At 41.2% G+C, this 14407-nt stretch overlaps 1 protein-coding gene across 1 annotated transcript in view; it reads right to left on the reverse strand.

The window, feature by feature from the left end:
- Positions 1 to 14407, reverse strand: part of LOC126100990 (synaptotagmin-5-like) — a 313202-nt gene that overhangs the window by 40820 nt on the left and 257975 nt on the right. Inside the window, exons 5-6 of the mRNA XM_049911657.1 lie at positions 11985 to 12116; positions 5645 to 5845 (exon numbers count right to left, since the gene is read on the reverse strand). Of these exons, the coding sequence (XP_049767614.1) occupies positions 5645 to 5845; positions 11985 to 12116 (333 nt within the window). The remainder of the gene's footprint in view (positions 1 to 5644; positions 5846 to 11984; positions 12117 to 14407) is intronic.

Genomic DNA, 14407 nt, shown 5'->3' on the forward strand with positions numbered 1-14407 from the left:
GACAGTGGTGGCAAGGGGTGACCTTTCAGATAATTGTCAGGTGGGTCAATTATGTGTGCATGGTAAACAGCCCCTAATGTCCCAGAGGTCACCCCAGGCACATGTTGACACCACTGATGATTCCAGTGCAATGGTGTCGCAGTGCTGTTTTCATCTGGGCCGAGCTCGGCAGGTTTGCCTCAGTTGCAGCTTCATAATTCCCAACCGTGGCGGATTCGGGTCCTCAATATCATTCTCTTCCCACTCACAGGGTGAGCCAGCAGTCTTGTCCCAATCGTTATTTGTTGCATGTTCATCAAGACTGCCTGCCTGCATGAGGCAGCCATATGTGTTTTTTGCCATTAGATTGGCAATTTACCAACTTTCCATGACAGTCATCAACCCATGAGTCATTTCTGTGACAGTCAGTGGGCCGTGAGTCATTCATTGGACACCTCTGTGTTTTCACTGGACTCTAAGGCCATCACTGCCACCAACGCAGATTACCCCATGATATTCTGCTGACCGTTTGTGGAGGGGCAGCAGGTCAAATTCTGGCAAAGGGTGACAGTCAGCCTCATTAATTTTGACTTATACAGGCTCTTGGGGTGCATGGATTTGCATGGCCACAAACAGTGCATTCCTTAGTGGGGGTCATTTTCTCTCTTCCCCTGTTATAAGAATGTGTACAGGCAACTTACACTGTTAGTGGTCAGTTCACCATTGGTGCAAAATATGAGAATTTCACACTTCCAGATTGTTGACGAAATACATTTAGTGACTAAATCCTGTCCTTTTCATGATCTGGACTCCTTACTGCAGTCATATGGCCCACTGTTGGAAAATACTTTGGGCCAGGCAGAAAATTTTGTGGCACATGTTCTCTTAAGCCATTAGCAGTACCTAAATTTTGTTGCATCTGCCCCAGTCCCTTCACCAAGTGCAGCAAGGCATAACCCACACAGGGTACGGTGGTCAATGTGCTGTGAGCAATTTTTGTCAAAGCACTGGCCGAATTCATTCGTTAGTTCAGAAGAGGAGGCCGGCAATGTCTAAAACCCCTTTGGCTGGTCAGAGATGACAGAATCAAGATGCCTGTCATGCAATCTTTCTCAAACAATTTTACAGAAACTATTCAGTGAAAAAATTCATTTTTGCTTTACTTATAGCTTTATACATCTGGTTCATGATGGTGTGCCCATCATTTCATTAATGGTCATAGTGATATTTATTTGGAAGTAAGACACTGTGCAAAATTCAAAAAAGTTTGTAGTGAAAAATAGAGATCGCTATGATTTTTAATTGGTGCATATTACATAATGTGTTGCAGCACATGAAACTTAGCTAACATATTGAATTTTTCTTTAGACTTGGCTAGAGGTCTCTATCTGCTACCAGTCTTGAGAAAATTGATCTGATGTAGCACAGTCATTAGGATCAAGCCACTCCAGCGATAAAGCCAGAGTGAAATATCTAAAACATTCATCATATTTCATAAGCTGTTTGAGTTACCGTAATGAGATTTTGGAAAATAATAGCACACAAAGAGGAGAGTATTTTACAATATGGTTATTACACAAAACTTCATTATCTACCATGTTATTCCACTAAATACAGATTTTTTGATGAAAGAATGCAATTTTTAAGGGTCATTGATAGCTGGTGAAACGAGAATTGCTATGAGTTTTGGAACAACATAAGTGAAGGCATTACATGTTTATTTTGTACTGAGAGTGTGCTCTTTTATAAGCTACTGACTTTCCTTTTCCTCGGTTCCTCACTAAATAAACTTAATAAACTGGCATTTCAGAATTCTTTTGCAACTACGTCTGTTAAACTCCACTGTGTTTTGGCAAATGAAGTAAATTTTAACAAGAAAACCAGAAAAATGTGTAGGATTTACTCAAAATTTGCCACTCATGATGCTTCTCTGAATGTTGCAAATGGTTAACAAACCAAGTGAAATTGCTGCATTTTTGGCAAAAGTCTTGTTAGATACTAAGCAAAGCAGAGGTGACAGTAGATATTTATGAATGGTCACCATGCAAGTGTGGCCATGGAGGGCCCCCACTTAATATTTACAGAAAATGTCAGCATAGGCTTCAGCTTAGAATGGCACTTCCCGTATACAACCTGCTCTCCCCATGCACTCCCTGCCATCCATGCATCTAGCAGCCATGGCTTTCCTCATGCACTATAAAGGGCGACTTGCAGCATTTGCAGGATCAAGGTGTCATTTCACCTATTTCGTCAAGTCAGTGGGCTACCCATTTGGTGTGATTCAAAAGCCCAGTGGTGTTATGTGCCTTTACAGTGATTTTAAACAGACAGTCAACATGAAATGTGTCACCAGATTTGTATCCAGTTTTGCAGCCAATGGAGTTGTTGACAAAGTTGTCGCATGTGTGTGTGTGTGTGTGGGGGGGGGGGGGGGGGGGGGGGGGGGGGGGGGGGCACTATTTTTCCTGCACTGTTTGCACAATGCTTACCTGAAGTTTCCACTGAACTCAGGAACTCAGTCTCTCAGACTTTCCTGTGCAAGGAATTTATCAAAAGTGTTTGGAGCAGCTGATTCAGGACATTCTTTATTGCCTCAGTTACCATGATGACATCGGGGTAACGGACCCCACAAAACCTCCAATGTCTGTATTCTAATGCCTCCTGGAGAATGGCCTTCATTGCAAGGTGGAAAAGTGCATTTTTGTCTCTTAAAAGTGCATTTTTTGGGACATGTGATGAGCAAAGATGACTGTGTCCTGATGGACCTCCACATCAAAGCCATAGTCAAACTGCTGGCGCCCAAGAACTTGAAGGAGCTCCAGTCTTTTTTGAATAAGATTTCGTATTATGCTCAGTGAGTTTCCCAGGCCATGTACATCTGCCATAATCTTAACTGGCTTCACCAGAAGCATGTTAAGTTTGTCTGGTCTGTGAAGTGTCAACAAGCTTTTCAGCCTCTAAGCAGGGTTTTTTCTCTGCTCCCTGTCTGGCTTCTTTTATGCCAGGCAAACTTTTAAATCTGGCCTGTGACACATCTCAGTATGACTATGGTGCACTCCTGTCCCATTAGAACCCAGATGGCACCAAACAGCCCATCGCTTATGTTTCAAAGACACTTTATGCTGCATGGAGTAACTATTCACAAGCAGAAAAGGAGGCTATTACACTCCTGGAAATGGAAAAAAGAACACATTGACACCGGTGTGTCAGACCCACCATACTTGCTCCAGACACTGCGAGAGGGCTGTACAAGCAATGATCACACGCACAGCACAGCGGACACACCAGGAACCGCGGTGTTGGCCGTCGAATGGCGCTAGCTGCGCAGCATTTGTGCACTGCCGCCGTCAGTGTCAGCCAGTTTGCCGTGGCATACGGAGCTCCATCGCAGTCTTTAACACTGGTAGCATGCCGCGACAGCGTGGACGTGAACCGTATGTGCAGTTGACGGACTTTGAGCGAGGGCGTATAGTGGGCATGCGGGAGGCCGGGTGGACGTACCGCCAAATTGCTCAACACGTGGGGCGTGAGGTCTCCACAGTACATCGATGTTGTTGCCAGTGGTCGGCAGAAGGTGCACGTGCCCGTCGACCTGGGACCAGACCGCAGCGACGCACGGATGCACGCCAAGACCGTAGGATCCTACGCAGTGCCGTAGGGGACCGCACCGCCACTTCCCAGCAAATTAGGGACACTGTTGCTCCTGGGGTATCGGCGAGGACCATTCGCAACCGTCTCCATGAAGCTGGGCTACGGTCCCGCACACCGTTAGGCCGTCGTCCGCTCACGCCCCAACATCGTGCAGCTCGCCTCCAGTGGTGTCGCGACAGGCGTGAATGGAGGGACGAATGGAGACGTGTCGTCTTCAGCGATGAGAGTCGCTTCTGCCTTGGTGCCAATGATGGTCGTATGCGTGTTTGGCGCCGTGCAGGTGAGCGCCACAATCAGGACTGCATACGACCGAGGAACACAGGGCCAACACCCGGCATCATGGTGTGGGGAGCGATCTCCTACACTGGCCGTACACCACTGGTGATCGTCGAGGGGACACTGAATAGTGCACGGTACATCCAAACCGTCATCGAACCCATCGTTCTACCATTCCTAGACCGTCAAAGGAACTTGCTGTTCCAACAGGACAATGCACGTCCGCATGTATCCTGTGCCACCCAACGTGCTCTAGAAGGTGTAAGTCAACTACTCTGGCCAGCAAGATCTCCGGATCTGTCCCCCACTGAGCATGTTTGGGACTGGATGAAGCGTCGTCTCACGCGGTCTGCACGTCCAGCACGAACGCTGGTCCAACTGAGGCACCAGGTGGAAATGGCATGGCAAGCCGTTCCACAGGACTACATCCAGCATCTCTACGATCGTCTCCATGGGAGAATAGCAGCCTGCATTGCTGCGAAAGGTGGATATACACTGTACTAGTGCCGACATTGTGCATGCTCTGTTGCCTGTGTCTATGTGCCTGTGGTTCTGTCAGTGTGATCATGTGATGTATCTGACCCCAGCAATGTGTCAATAAAGTTTCCCCTTCCTGGGACAATGAATTCACAGTGTTCTTATTTCAATTTCCAGGAGTGTATTTTCAGAGCTAAAAAAAAGTTTCACATTTTCTTGTATGGGGTTGGGTTCCTCCGCGGCACTGACAAGTATCTGTTAGTTACCTTATTTGGTCCTTGTTCCTTCAGTGGTTGATCTGCTGTAGGGTTCTCTGGCAACCTCTTATGTTCTGCACAGAAGGTCTCTGACAAAGTCAGGCTATTTTCAGTCGTACATGCCCTTTTCCTTTTCAGGGGGGAGATATTTAGTATTCCTTCCAGCAGATATTGTGGTGGAGGCAGATGAACTGGCATCAGTATCACAGCAGAATAATGCGGGAACCTGCCATGGAGGGGCACGCAGCCCATAGTATGGGCAGACCCTTTGAGGTTAGAGGTGTTTAGTAGTAAGCTGGGAGAACCAGTCCTTATGTTGTGTTCAACTACCATCATGATGTATGTAGCTCATAATATTGTATAAGTGACTTTCTGTGTAAGAAGAGGTGCAGGTAACTGATAATATGTGTAAATGATGTAACTCATGGACAGACTGCAAGTTAGTCTCTTCATAACAAATACCTTGCAGTTTGACATCAGCATGCAGCACTCTCAGATGTCAAAGTAACACCAGGAATGATTTTGAGAAGAAAACATGAAGGGAAAATGAGAATGAGAGAAAAGCTTCAGGAAAATTTTGCTTTCTATCAGTTAACCAGCTGTCCTCCTTTCTCAGACTTAATGGTTAGTGCAAGAGAAGCCTTTTTTAAGTTACACTGAAATTCATAAAACCTACAGTCAATTACAGGATAATTCAGACAGTCAACTTTGAAGTTATTTCATTATTTTTTAATCATATATATGCAACATGTGACCAAATAAAGAAAAAATCTAAAAGAAATATTTTGTGCTTGTACTGAAGTATTTCTTCCACAATTCTCGAGAAAATTCAATGGAAATTGCTGGAAACTTCAGCTATGATACAGATTATAACCTACCTCTGGTCCTTTTTGAATATGAGCCCATTACCTTTGTAGTTTGCTTAAGCTTAAGGTCCAACAATTCAGGATAAATTGTATTTTGTTAAGTTTTCAGTGCACGAGTTTAATGAATTATTAGCTTACCTTCACCTCAGATTTTTTTGCTTCCACAGTGAAAGTTTGGTCAAAATGTGGATTAAATGAATGCCTAAGAGTCCTTGTTCGGAAAGTATGGAGTGGTGGCCCTGCACGGCGATGTAGTGGCCAGCCAGAACGAACTATCACCATCACTACATATGGTTCCAGCCCACCAATGTAGTCCCTTGGTGGCAATCTCTGCACCTCCTATAAATAATCACAAAATGATATATATCTTTAATTTAAGAAAGGAATTTATTTATTTATTTAATCGTATGGCTAGGACCCCCCATCAGGCAGACCCTTCGCCGGGTGCAGGTCTTTCAATCTAATGCCACTTTGGCGACCTGTAGTTGATGAGGATGATGATGAGGACAGCACAACACCCAGTCCCTGGGTGGAGAAAATTTCCTAATCCAGCTGGGAATTGAACCTGGGCCCAGAGGATTGACAATCCGTCACGCTGACCGTTCAGTTACCATGGGCAGACAAGAAAGGAGTAGTAGGGATGGAGTAACTGGTAGAGTTTTGCATGTTGATACAAACTTTTTTTCCAAAAAAACTGCTTACTCACTTCATATACATAATTGTATGTACATTCGTATTCAGAAATCAACTAAAAGCATGTGTTAGTAATCATTCTTTCTATAACCTATTTCAATATCTTGATTATATGACTACCTGCCCACGTTATTAACATTAAATTCTAATGTCTTCTACCATTGAGAGTTTTATGGACAAAGCACTAGCCCCAGTGTAACATTGATGGAAGGAGAAATCTGTTGTGGCCTTACTGAAAGCAGCATTCATGTAAAGTCATCAAAGGAAACCACAGGATACCTATATAAAGTCATCAAAGGAAACCACAGGATACCTATATAAGGATTTAAATTAAGAACTTTGACCACACTCCAGCTGAATAAGAAAGCAGAGCTTTGAGTAACGTCCTGTTTACCTTCACGAAACATGTAGTGGTAGATAAAATGTAACCAAATACTATTACCAGAAAGATGTGGCTGTTTTGAAATTGCATCTTTCTTGCTACTTAACATGTTTAATTTCATCCATTGGAGCACATATAGATCACAGCAAATATCCTTTTCCTAACCAGGCAATCATTATTAATTTTAAGCCTTACTGAAGAAACACAGGCAGTCTTAAATAGCTTCTTCTTTCTGCTGATTTACTTCTCAATGCATTCATCATCTTTTTTTGTGTGTATTTTTCTTAATGTTTGAAAGAATTGTGGTTGCAATGATTAATGCAGTTTTCCAGGTTTGTGATCCATACAATATTTATTGTCAATGGATGGATAAATAAAATAAATAAATAAATAGATTACATTTGAAAATGCATTGAAACAAGTAATGAACCCTTTTAAAATTTTTATTGTTTTAGGAACTGTGGCTTCATGACTATTTGTGGTGTCAAATAAACATTTTAGCATTCATCATCATTTTTCAAGACACAGTCTGCAGATGACAATGCATGAATGAATAAATTAGTGGTGCAAAAAGTATGCAGTGACACTTGTTCATGAAAAACACTGGGAAAAAAATTAAAAATATGTCTTTGACATTGCAAATTGAAAGTACTGTATTAATGTTAAATATGGGCAGCGCAAAACACAGAAGGAAAGGAACTGAGTGCAAGTTTAAGCTCAGATAGTTGAAAATTAGTATCTCACATTTTCTTAAATTTAAGCCTTCATCCCTATTGATTAAATTACCCAAATTTTCAATGAATACCACATTCTTTAGTGCACTGTCCCAAAAGTTGTCACCTGCACCACAGCAATGTTACCTTGAAACTTCTAGGCCTTCTCTGTAGTGAGACTGTGCAGTACTTGTGTTGTATGAACGTGTGTATGCCACAATTTAATAAGTGCACCAACTTTGCACGTAAGAAAGTAAAATACAATTTCAGTTGAAGCTTACCCTATATTTTGCGTGATAGCATATGCAATTTTGAACACTTACTAAAATTATGGCTCCTTTCTCAAATACTACCTGAGTTGTTGGAAACAGAACAATAGCATGTCCCTTAGACTGTAATCGACACATATCAAAATACTGAATTTTGTAGCTTTTTTAAATTTTTGAATGGCTTTCTTGTACATCATCCTTTTTGAACATTTTTTTCTGTTGTATAATAACAACATTTTTTGATAAATTTATTTATCTATGTAATAGATTTGTACAACATTTCAAAAATTAATGTCTAAGTGTTATTGACTACAATGTCATGTGCTCTCAGCATAAATAACAACTAACTGCAACTCATTTTTCAGCAACAGATCAGTCGGTGTAGTGTCCGCAGAAGATCAACATAACAGATTTTTCCATTTGAGAAGTGGGTCAAACTGAAATTTTTGTTATGAGTACGTCAATGGGTTTATGCCATTGCACGTTGTATCTTATAAAGAACAACATTTTTCTGTTTATTTAAAAGTACTGACTAATGCACAGAGAGTAAATATTTCTGTGATGTCTTTGTTAATAGAAAATTGATTATCTCTATTCTTGCAAAATACTGAATAAACTGTGTTTGATAAGGTAAAATGCATTTATAGGAACTTGTCATGCAATGAGATCAGTGATATAAACTTGCTCATTATACCTTCAAATTCAGATAAAATGCTACTTAATTTTAACCATACTATTTTTCAAGGGGTATTAGTTATTAAAATACCTATTACCTATACTAAGGGTAATATATGAATTTCAATACAATCATTGTAATATGAATTTCCCTACAGTCATTCCAACAATGTCTTCAAGTGAACAAAGGAAAATCCAGAATAGAATAATGACAACATTATGACAAGGATAGTTGTTACCATATAGCAGAGATAGACACAAGACTGCCAAACAAAACTTTCAGTGAAGGCATATTTGGCTGAAAGCTTTGTTTGACAGTCTTTTTGTTGTGCCTATCTGCAACTCAGCATCTCTGGTATATGGTGAGTAACAACTATCCTTTTCATAATGTTGTCAGTGTCCTCAAGTGTGTGTAGATAAGCAAATCAAACTGCATATTGCTGAAAATATACCTCAACAATATTGTTTCATAATATTTCTAGTAGCATAGATCATGACCACATTTTGGGCTATGTAGCTGCTTACTGTTTGCGACAGTAGTTGAGCTATACACTTACAGACTATAAATGTTTACACAGGCCACAGTAGCACCTGGCAGCACTCCCAGTTCTGTAATCCACAATCATGAACTAAATAAAAATAAATTTGGACTTTATATCTAAGTAAGTGAACTTGTTTCAAAGGTTTAGTTCATTAACCGCCTCTCCCATAACCCACTAAGATTTTGAAATATGGTATTGAATATCTTGTAAATGTAGGGTAAGACAGTATCAATATGACAGACTGTATACTAATTACAACGGGATGGGGACTCCGCATTAGATACTAGAAACTGGTGATTCATAAAAAAGTTTGTTGTGTCTTTTTAAAGTGCACTTCCCACCACTATGACTTTTGTTACCAGAAGTTTGCAATTCCAAGTTTAATTACTAAAGGAATCAATTAAAATAAGCTTTACATGGCATTTAAATAATAATATTCTATTAATAATGTCACTAGTATTTAGCCATAATAACTTCAACACTCAGCAGGTTCAACTACTAGTAAAGGCATCAAATACTGGTACAGCAATAGTACACATCTTCTTCTAAATCTAGAGCTGTGCCTAAAATTTTGTTAAATGCTTTCTTTTATTCTTTATCTGACTGTTATTTACTAAACTGGGAGTCAATCATCAGCATTCCTATTACTACATCAGGAGAAGGAAAGTTTTACATACAAGTTAATGATGGTGATTTAAAATCAGGAAAGAAGATCAGTGAATGATCTGTGTAGAGATTGAGGCTGACACAACCAAACAGTATTTTGCTTATTTCAAATTAAGCTTGAAAATGCTTGCAGTCATTGTAGTGAAGTGAGGTGGCACAGCAGCAAGAAGAAAACATCTACAGAGAAATACAAAAACAGGTCTGTTTTGGCTATATGAATATGTTCTAATCCATGAGGACAGCACCAGAAGCCCTTTGATAACCATCCAAGTGTTCCTTGAGTATGTAACAAATGACCCACTTTCCTTATGAAAATGAACAATAAAGTAACTGCAAACTATACATATGCCACACTGTGCAACTATTTTATTACTGTTTCATCTACTTATTGTTAATTATCTGTTTGATTATTTATTTGTCATTCACTGAACTATGTAGTTCATTTATCTTGTGATTGATCTGTTAGGAAACTTTTTATTTTTATTGACATTTGCATAAATATGCATTGTATCCATCTTCAATTATTGTATTATACACTCCTGGAAATGGAAAAAAGAACACATTGACACCGGTGTGTCAGACCCACCATACTTGCTCCGGACACTGCGAGAGGGCTGTACAAGCAATGATCACACGCACGGCACAGCGGACACACCAGGAACCGTGGTGTTGGCCGTCGAATGGCGCTAGCTGCGCAGCATTTGTGCACCGCCGCCGTCAGTGTCAGCCAGTTTGCCGTGGCATACGGAGCTCCATCGCAGTCTTTAACACTGGTAGCATGCCGCGACAGCGTGGACGTGAACCGTATGTGCAGTTGACGGACGTTGAGCGAGGGTGTATAGTGGGCATGCGGGAGGCCGGGTGGACATACCGCTGAATTGCTCAACACTTGGGGCGTGAGGTCTCCACAGTACATCGATGTTATCGCCAGTGGTCGGCGGAAGGTGCACGTGCCCGTCGACCTGGGACCAGACCGCAGCGATGCACGGATGCACGCCAAGACCGTAGGATCCTACGCAGTGCCGTAGGGGACCGCACCGCCACTTCCCAGCAAATTAGGGACACTGTTGCTCCTGGGGTATCGGCGAGGACCATTCGCAACCGTCTCCATGAAGCTGGGCTACGGTCCCGCACACCGTTAGGCCGTCTTCCGCTCACGCCCCAACATCGTGCAGCCCGCCTCCAGTGGTGTCGTGACAGGCGTGAATGGAGGGACGAATGGAGACGTGTCGTCTTCAGCGATGAGAGTCGCTTCTGCCTTGGTGCCAATGATGGTCGTATGCGTGTTTGGCGCCGTGCAGGTGAGCGCCACAATCAGGACTGCATACAACCGAGGCACACAGGGCCAACACCCGGCATCATGGTGTGGGGAGCGATCTCCTACACTGGCCGTACACCACTGGTGATCGTCGAGGGGACACTGAATAGTGCACGGTACATCCAAACCGTCATCGAACCCATCGTTCTACCATTCCTAGACCGGCAAGGGAACTTGCTGTTCCAACAGGACAATGCACGTCCGCATGTATCCCGTGCCACCCAACGTGCTCTAGAAGGTTTAAGTCAACTACCCTGGCCAGCAAGATCTCCAGATCTGTCCCCCATTGAGCATGTTTGGGACTGGATGAAGCGTCGTCTCACGCGGTCTGCACGTCCAGCATGAACGCTGGTCCAACTGAGGCGCCAGGTGGAAATGGCATGGCAAGCCGTTCCACAGGACTACATCCAGCATCTCTACGATCGTCTCCATGGGAGAATAGCAGCCTGCATTGCTGTGAAAGGTGGATATACACTGTACTAGTGCCGACATTGTGCATGCTCTGTTGCCTGTGTCTATGTGCCTGTGGTTCTGTCAGTGTGATCATGTGATGTATCTGACCCCAGGAATGTGTCAATAAAGTTTCCCCTTCCTGGGACAATGAATTCACGGTGTTCTTATTTCAATTTCCAGGAGTGTATTTAATGCCATTTGTCCAAATTTATATTATTATTACTGTTGATATTATTTTGTGTTAACACTAACGACACCAGTTGCATGTAAATATGCTCAAAGGTGGAATAAAACATTTATCAACCTTATCTCTCAGAAATATGGCTGGCCCATATTCATCAGCATATGATTTGCAACAGTGTTGGTGGCACCATCACTGCAGTGACAAATTGCCATAAAATGTAGTCTATGCATACATATTTTTCCATGCCTGTGTCAGACCATTAGCTCCACTTTTTTTCTGTCTGTTATTACCATTTCTACATTGATATAATGAATTCTAAGAACCTGCAACATTTCAACCTAAACTAGACCTCAGGCTATGCTGCAGATCAGTCCATTACCACAGCCAGTTTTTCTCCAGCCGCATTCATTGGATTCACCATATAAAAAAATGTAACCAATTTTATAGTCCATAAGAGCCAGATTAATATCAGTCAGTCTCGAGCTATTCACATTAAAGACAAAAAGTAATCCATTTGCATCCTTTGCTGAAACAAGCAAGCAACTGTAATATTAAAGTTTTGACATCCTTTCAGCAACTTTACCTTTATACAGATTGTAAGTTTGCCTGTTCCACCATCCTCAGCTGATAAGTACTGTAATATTAGTTTTATCTGTGGACTATTCAGATCTGTTGCACTGCCATTTGATTCCTTGCTGGTAATTGTTGAAACACTCTGCAACAATATTTTTCATAACATATTATTTGTAAATTTCGAGTCAATAGCAATGTAAGTGCTATTTAATTGTTCAAACATTTGCAAGTTTTCATGCCAAATTTCTTAAATTCACCAAAACAGTCCTCTATCTACTATGAATAAAACTCACAGTACATAACTAACAGAAGAATCTGAAAACTTTATTTATGACTTACCATACTCCCAGAGATGACATAACAGATATTCTGCGATATTATTGCTTTTGAAAGAGGCATAAAGTAAACATTTACAATACAGTCTTAATTGCAGTATACGGTATTACAATAACAGAAGGACATATCAGGTATAAAGATAGTTGGCAACATCCCCTTCTATGTGAACCCTACATGTCTTGCATATGGGTATTGACCTCAAACTGGGAAAATAGCTAAAACAATAGTCAATAATTCTCCTGAATCAAAAATCTTCATTTGCCATTGATAAATGGCAAGTACAAGTGAAAAAGACAAAGTATTCTTCGGATGTGCTGCAGTATAATATCCATTTACAGTGAATTGTATGGTAACTTCCAGTCTTTAGTGATTGTAATAACCAATCAAGAAGTCATAATTTCTCAGACAGCATGCAGCAATGTGCTTTTTATTACTTTTCAGTTTTTGATAATGTTAATATCACCTGCAAGAATAAATTCTTCATCTAGTTCTTAATGATATTATGTAATGAAGTTGCAATGCAACCATTCAGAATTGTATCTGTAGCAGATTTACCAGGAAAGTATAACAGAACCCAATGTGATAACTCACACACTTCCTAAACAGTTCTCTTTTTACAGGCACAATGAGATAGGACAAAGTTGAAGGCTAAAAGACTAGAGTATCAGTACTGTGTTTTGTTGCCGATGTAAAAGTGTACTTACAGCATCACTTGCTCTTGCATTGCATCTTGCAGTTGGCGACTGTTTGCATGATGAATGAAGGGAAGCAAACATGAGCAATGACAAGTTATACACTTAGACAAGATGGCAGAACCAAGGAGAAAATGGTATTCAGTAAATGTCATCACAATGATGAGTGCATGAAGTTACTTAGCAGCATAATGGAATATGTTGATATTGCCACACAAAACCGAAAATTCCATAAAATTTAAATTGTACTCTTAGGTTCCTGCATAACCACAACCTCAGAAATTGGGACTTTTAAAAATAACCCAAAAAGCTTTCAAAAGGACCATTGGGATCAGTCTGTTGCCACAGCGAGTTTTCCTCCAGTCATATTCAGTGGCTTCACCAGCTCACATCCAAACTAACACTTCAGCCTAAACTATACTTTAGGCTAAGCTACACTTCAGTCTGTTACTAAAACCAGTTTTCTTACATTCACATGCAGCTTTACTTTCTTATCTCAGTGAATTTGAATTTCTTGTATACTGTGGCAAATTAACTACCTTTTATTTTAATACTTTATTTTATTAAAGGAAGAATGTAAATGTCGTTTTGACATTATTGACTTTATTTGACTTTATTGTCTTCATCAACTTACAAATAACCTGCAACATTTCAACCTAAACTAGAACTCAGGCTACACTACATATCACTCCATTACCACAGCTAGTTTTCCTCCAGCCACATTCATTGGGTTCACCATATAAAAAAAAGTAACCAATTTTATAGTCCGTAAGAGCCAGATTAATAAGAGTCAGCTATTCAAATTAAAGACAAAAGTAATCAGTTTGCATTCTCTGCTGAAACAAGTTGTTGGATTCAGCATTTCTCATTGGTTACTGTGTACTATTACCCAATTGGTTACAATGAATGGAACTTAATAGCCAACAGCAGCAAGCAGTGGGAGAGCCGTCTACACCATAAGTGCACTTTAACTTTTCGGTAATTCACAGTTGCTGGATTCAGCTGGCAAAGAACACTGGCTGTTCTGCACATTATTCTTCCTTTAATAAAATAAAGTATTAAAATAAGACAAAATTGTTGAGGTTTTCGTGGCCACTTGTTGACAAACTGCCTGTTGGCTTCTGTCTCGGGTTCTTCGGCCGACGTTCGTCTAATGATTTTTCTGACGTTTCGCCAGCACGAGTGGCTGGCATTGTCAAAGCTTCACCCTCCATTTCCGGTGGTGAACTGGAGCCGAGCTCGCGGGCGCAGACTATATGTACCTGGCGCGCCAACGTCCGAGGGCCTCTCCGCGGTCATTTCCGGTGCGGTTCTCCTCTTGCTACCTGCGACGGTCGTTTGCTGCAGTACGGGAAGCCAGGATCCGTTTACCTTAAGGCTTTCCTCTTTCTTGTTCAAACTGTTC

The sequence above is a fragment of the Schistocerca cancellata genome, chromosome 9 (genome assembly GCF_023864275.1).
Source record: "Schistocerca cancellata isolate TAMUIC-IGC-003103 chromosome 9, iqSchCanc2.1, whole genome shotgun sequence".
Lineage (NCBI taxonomy): Eukaryota > Metazoa > Arthropoda > Insecta > Orthoptera > Acrididae > Schistocerca > Schistocerca cancellata.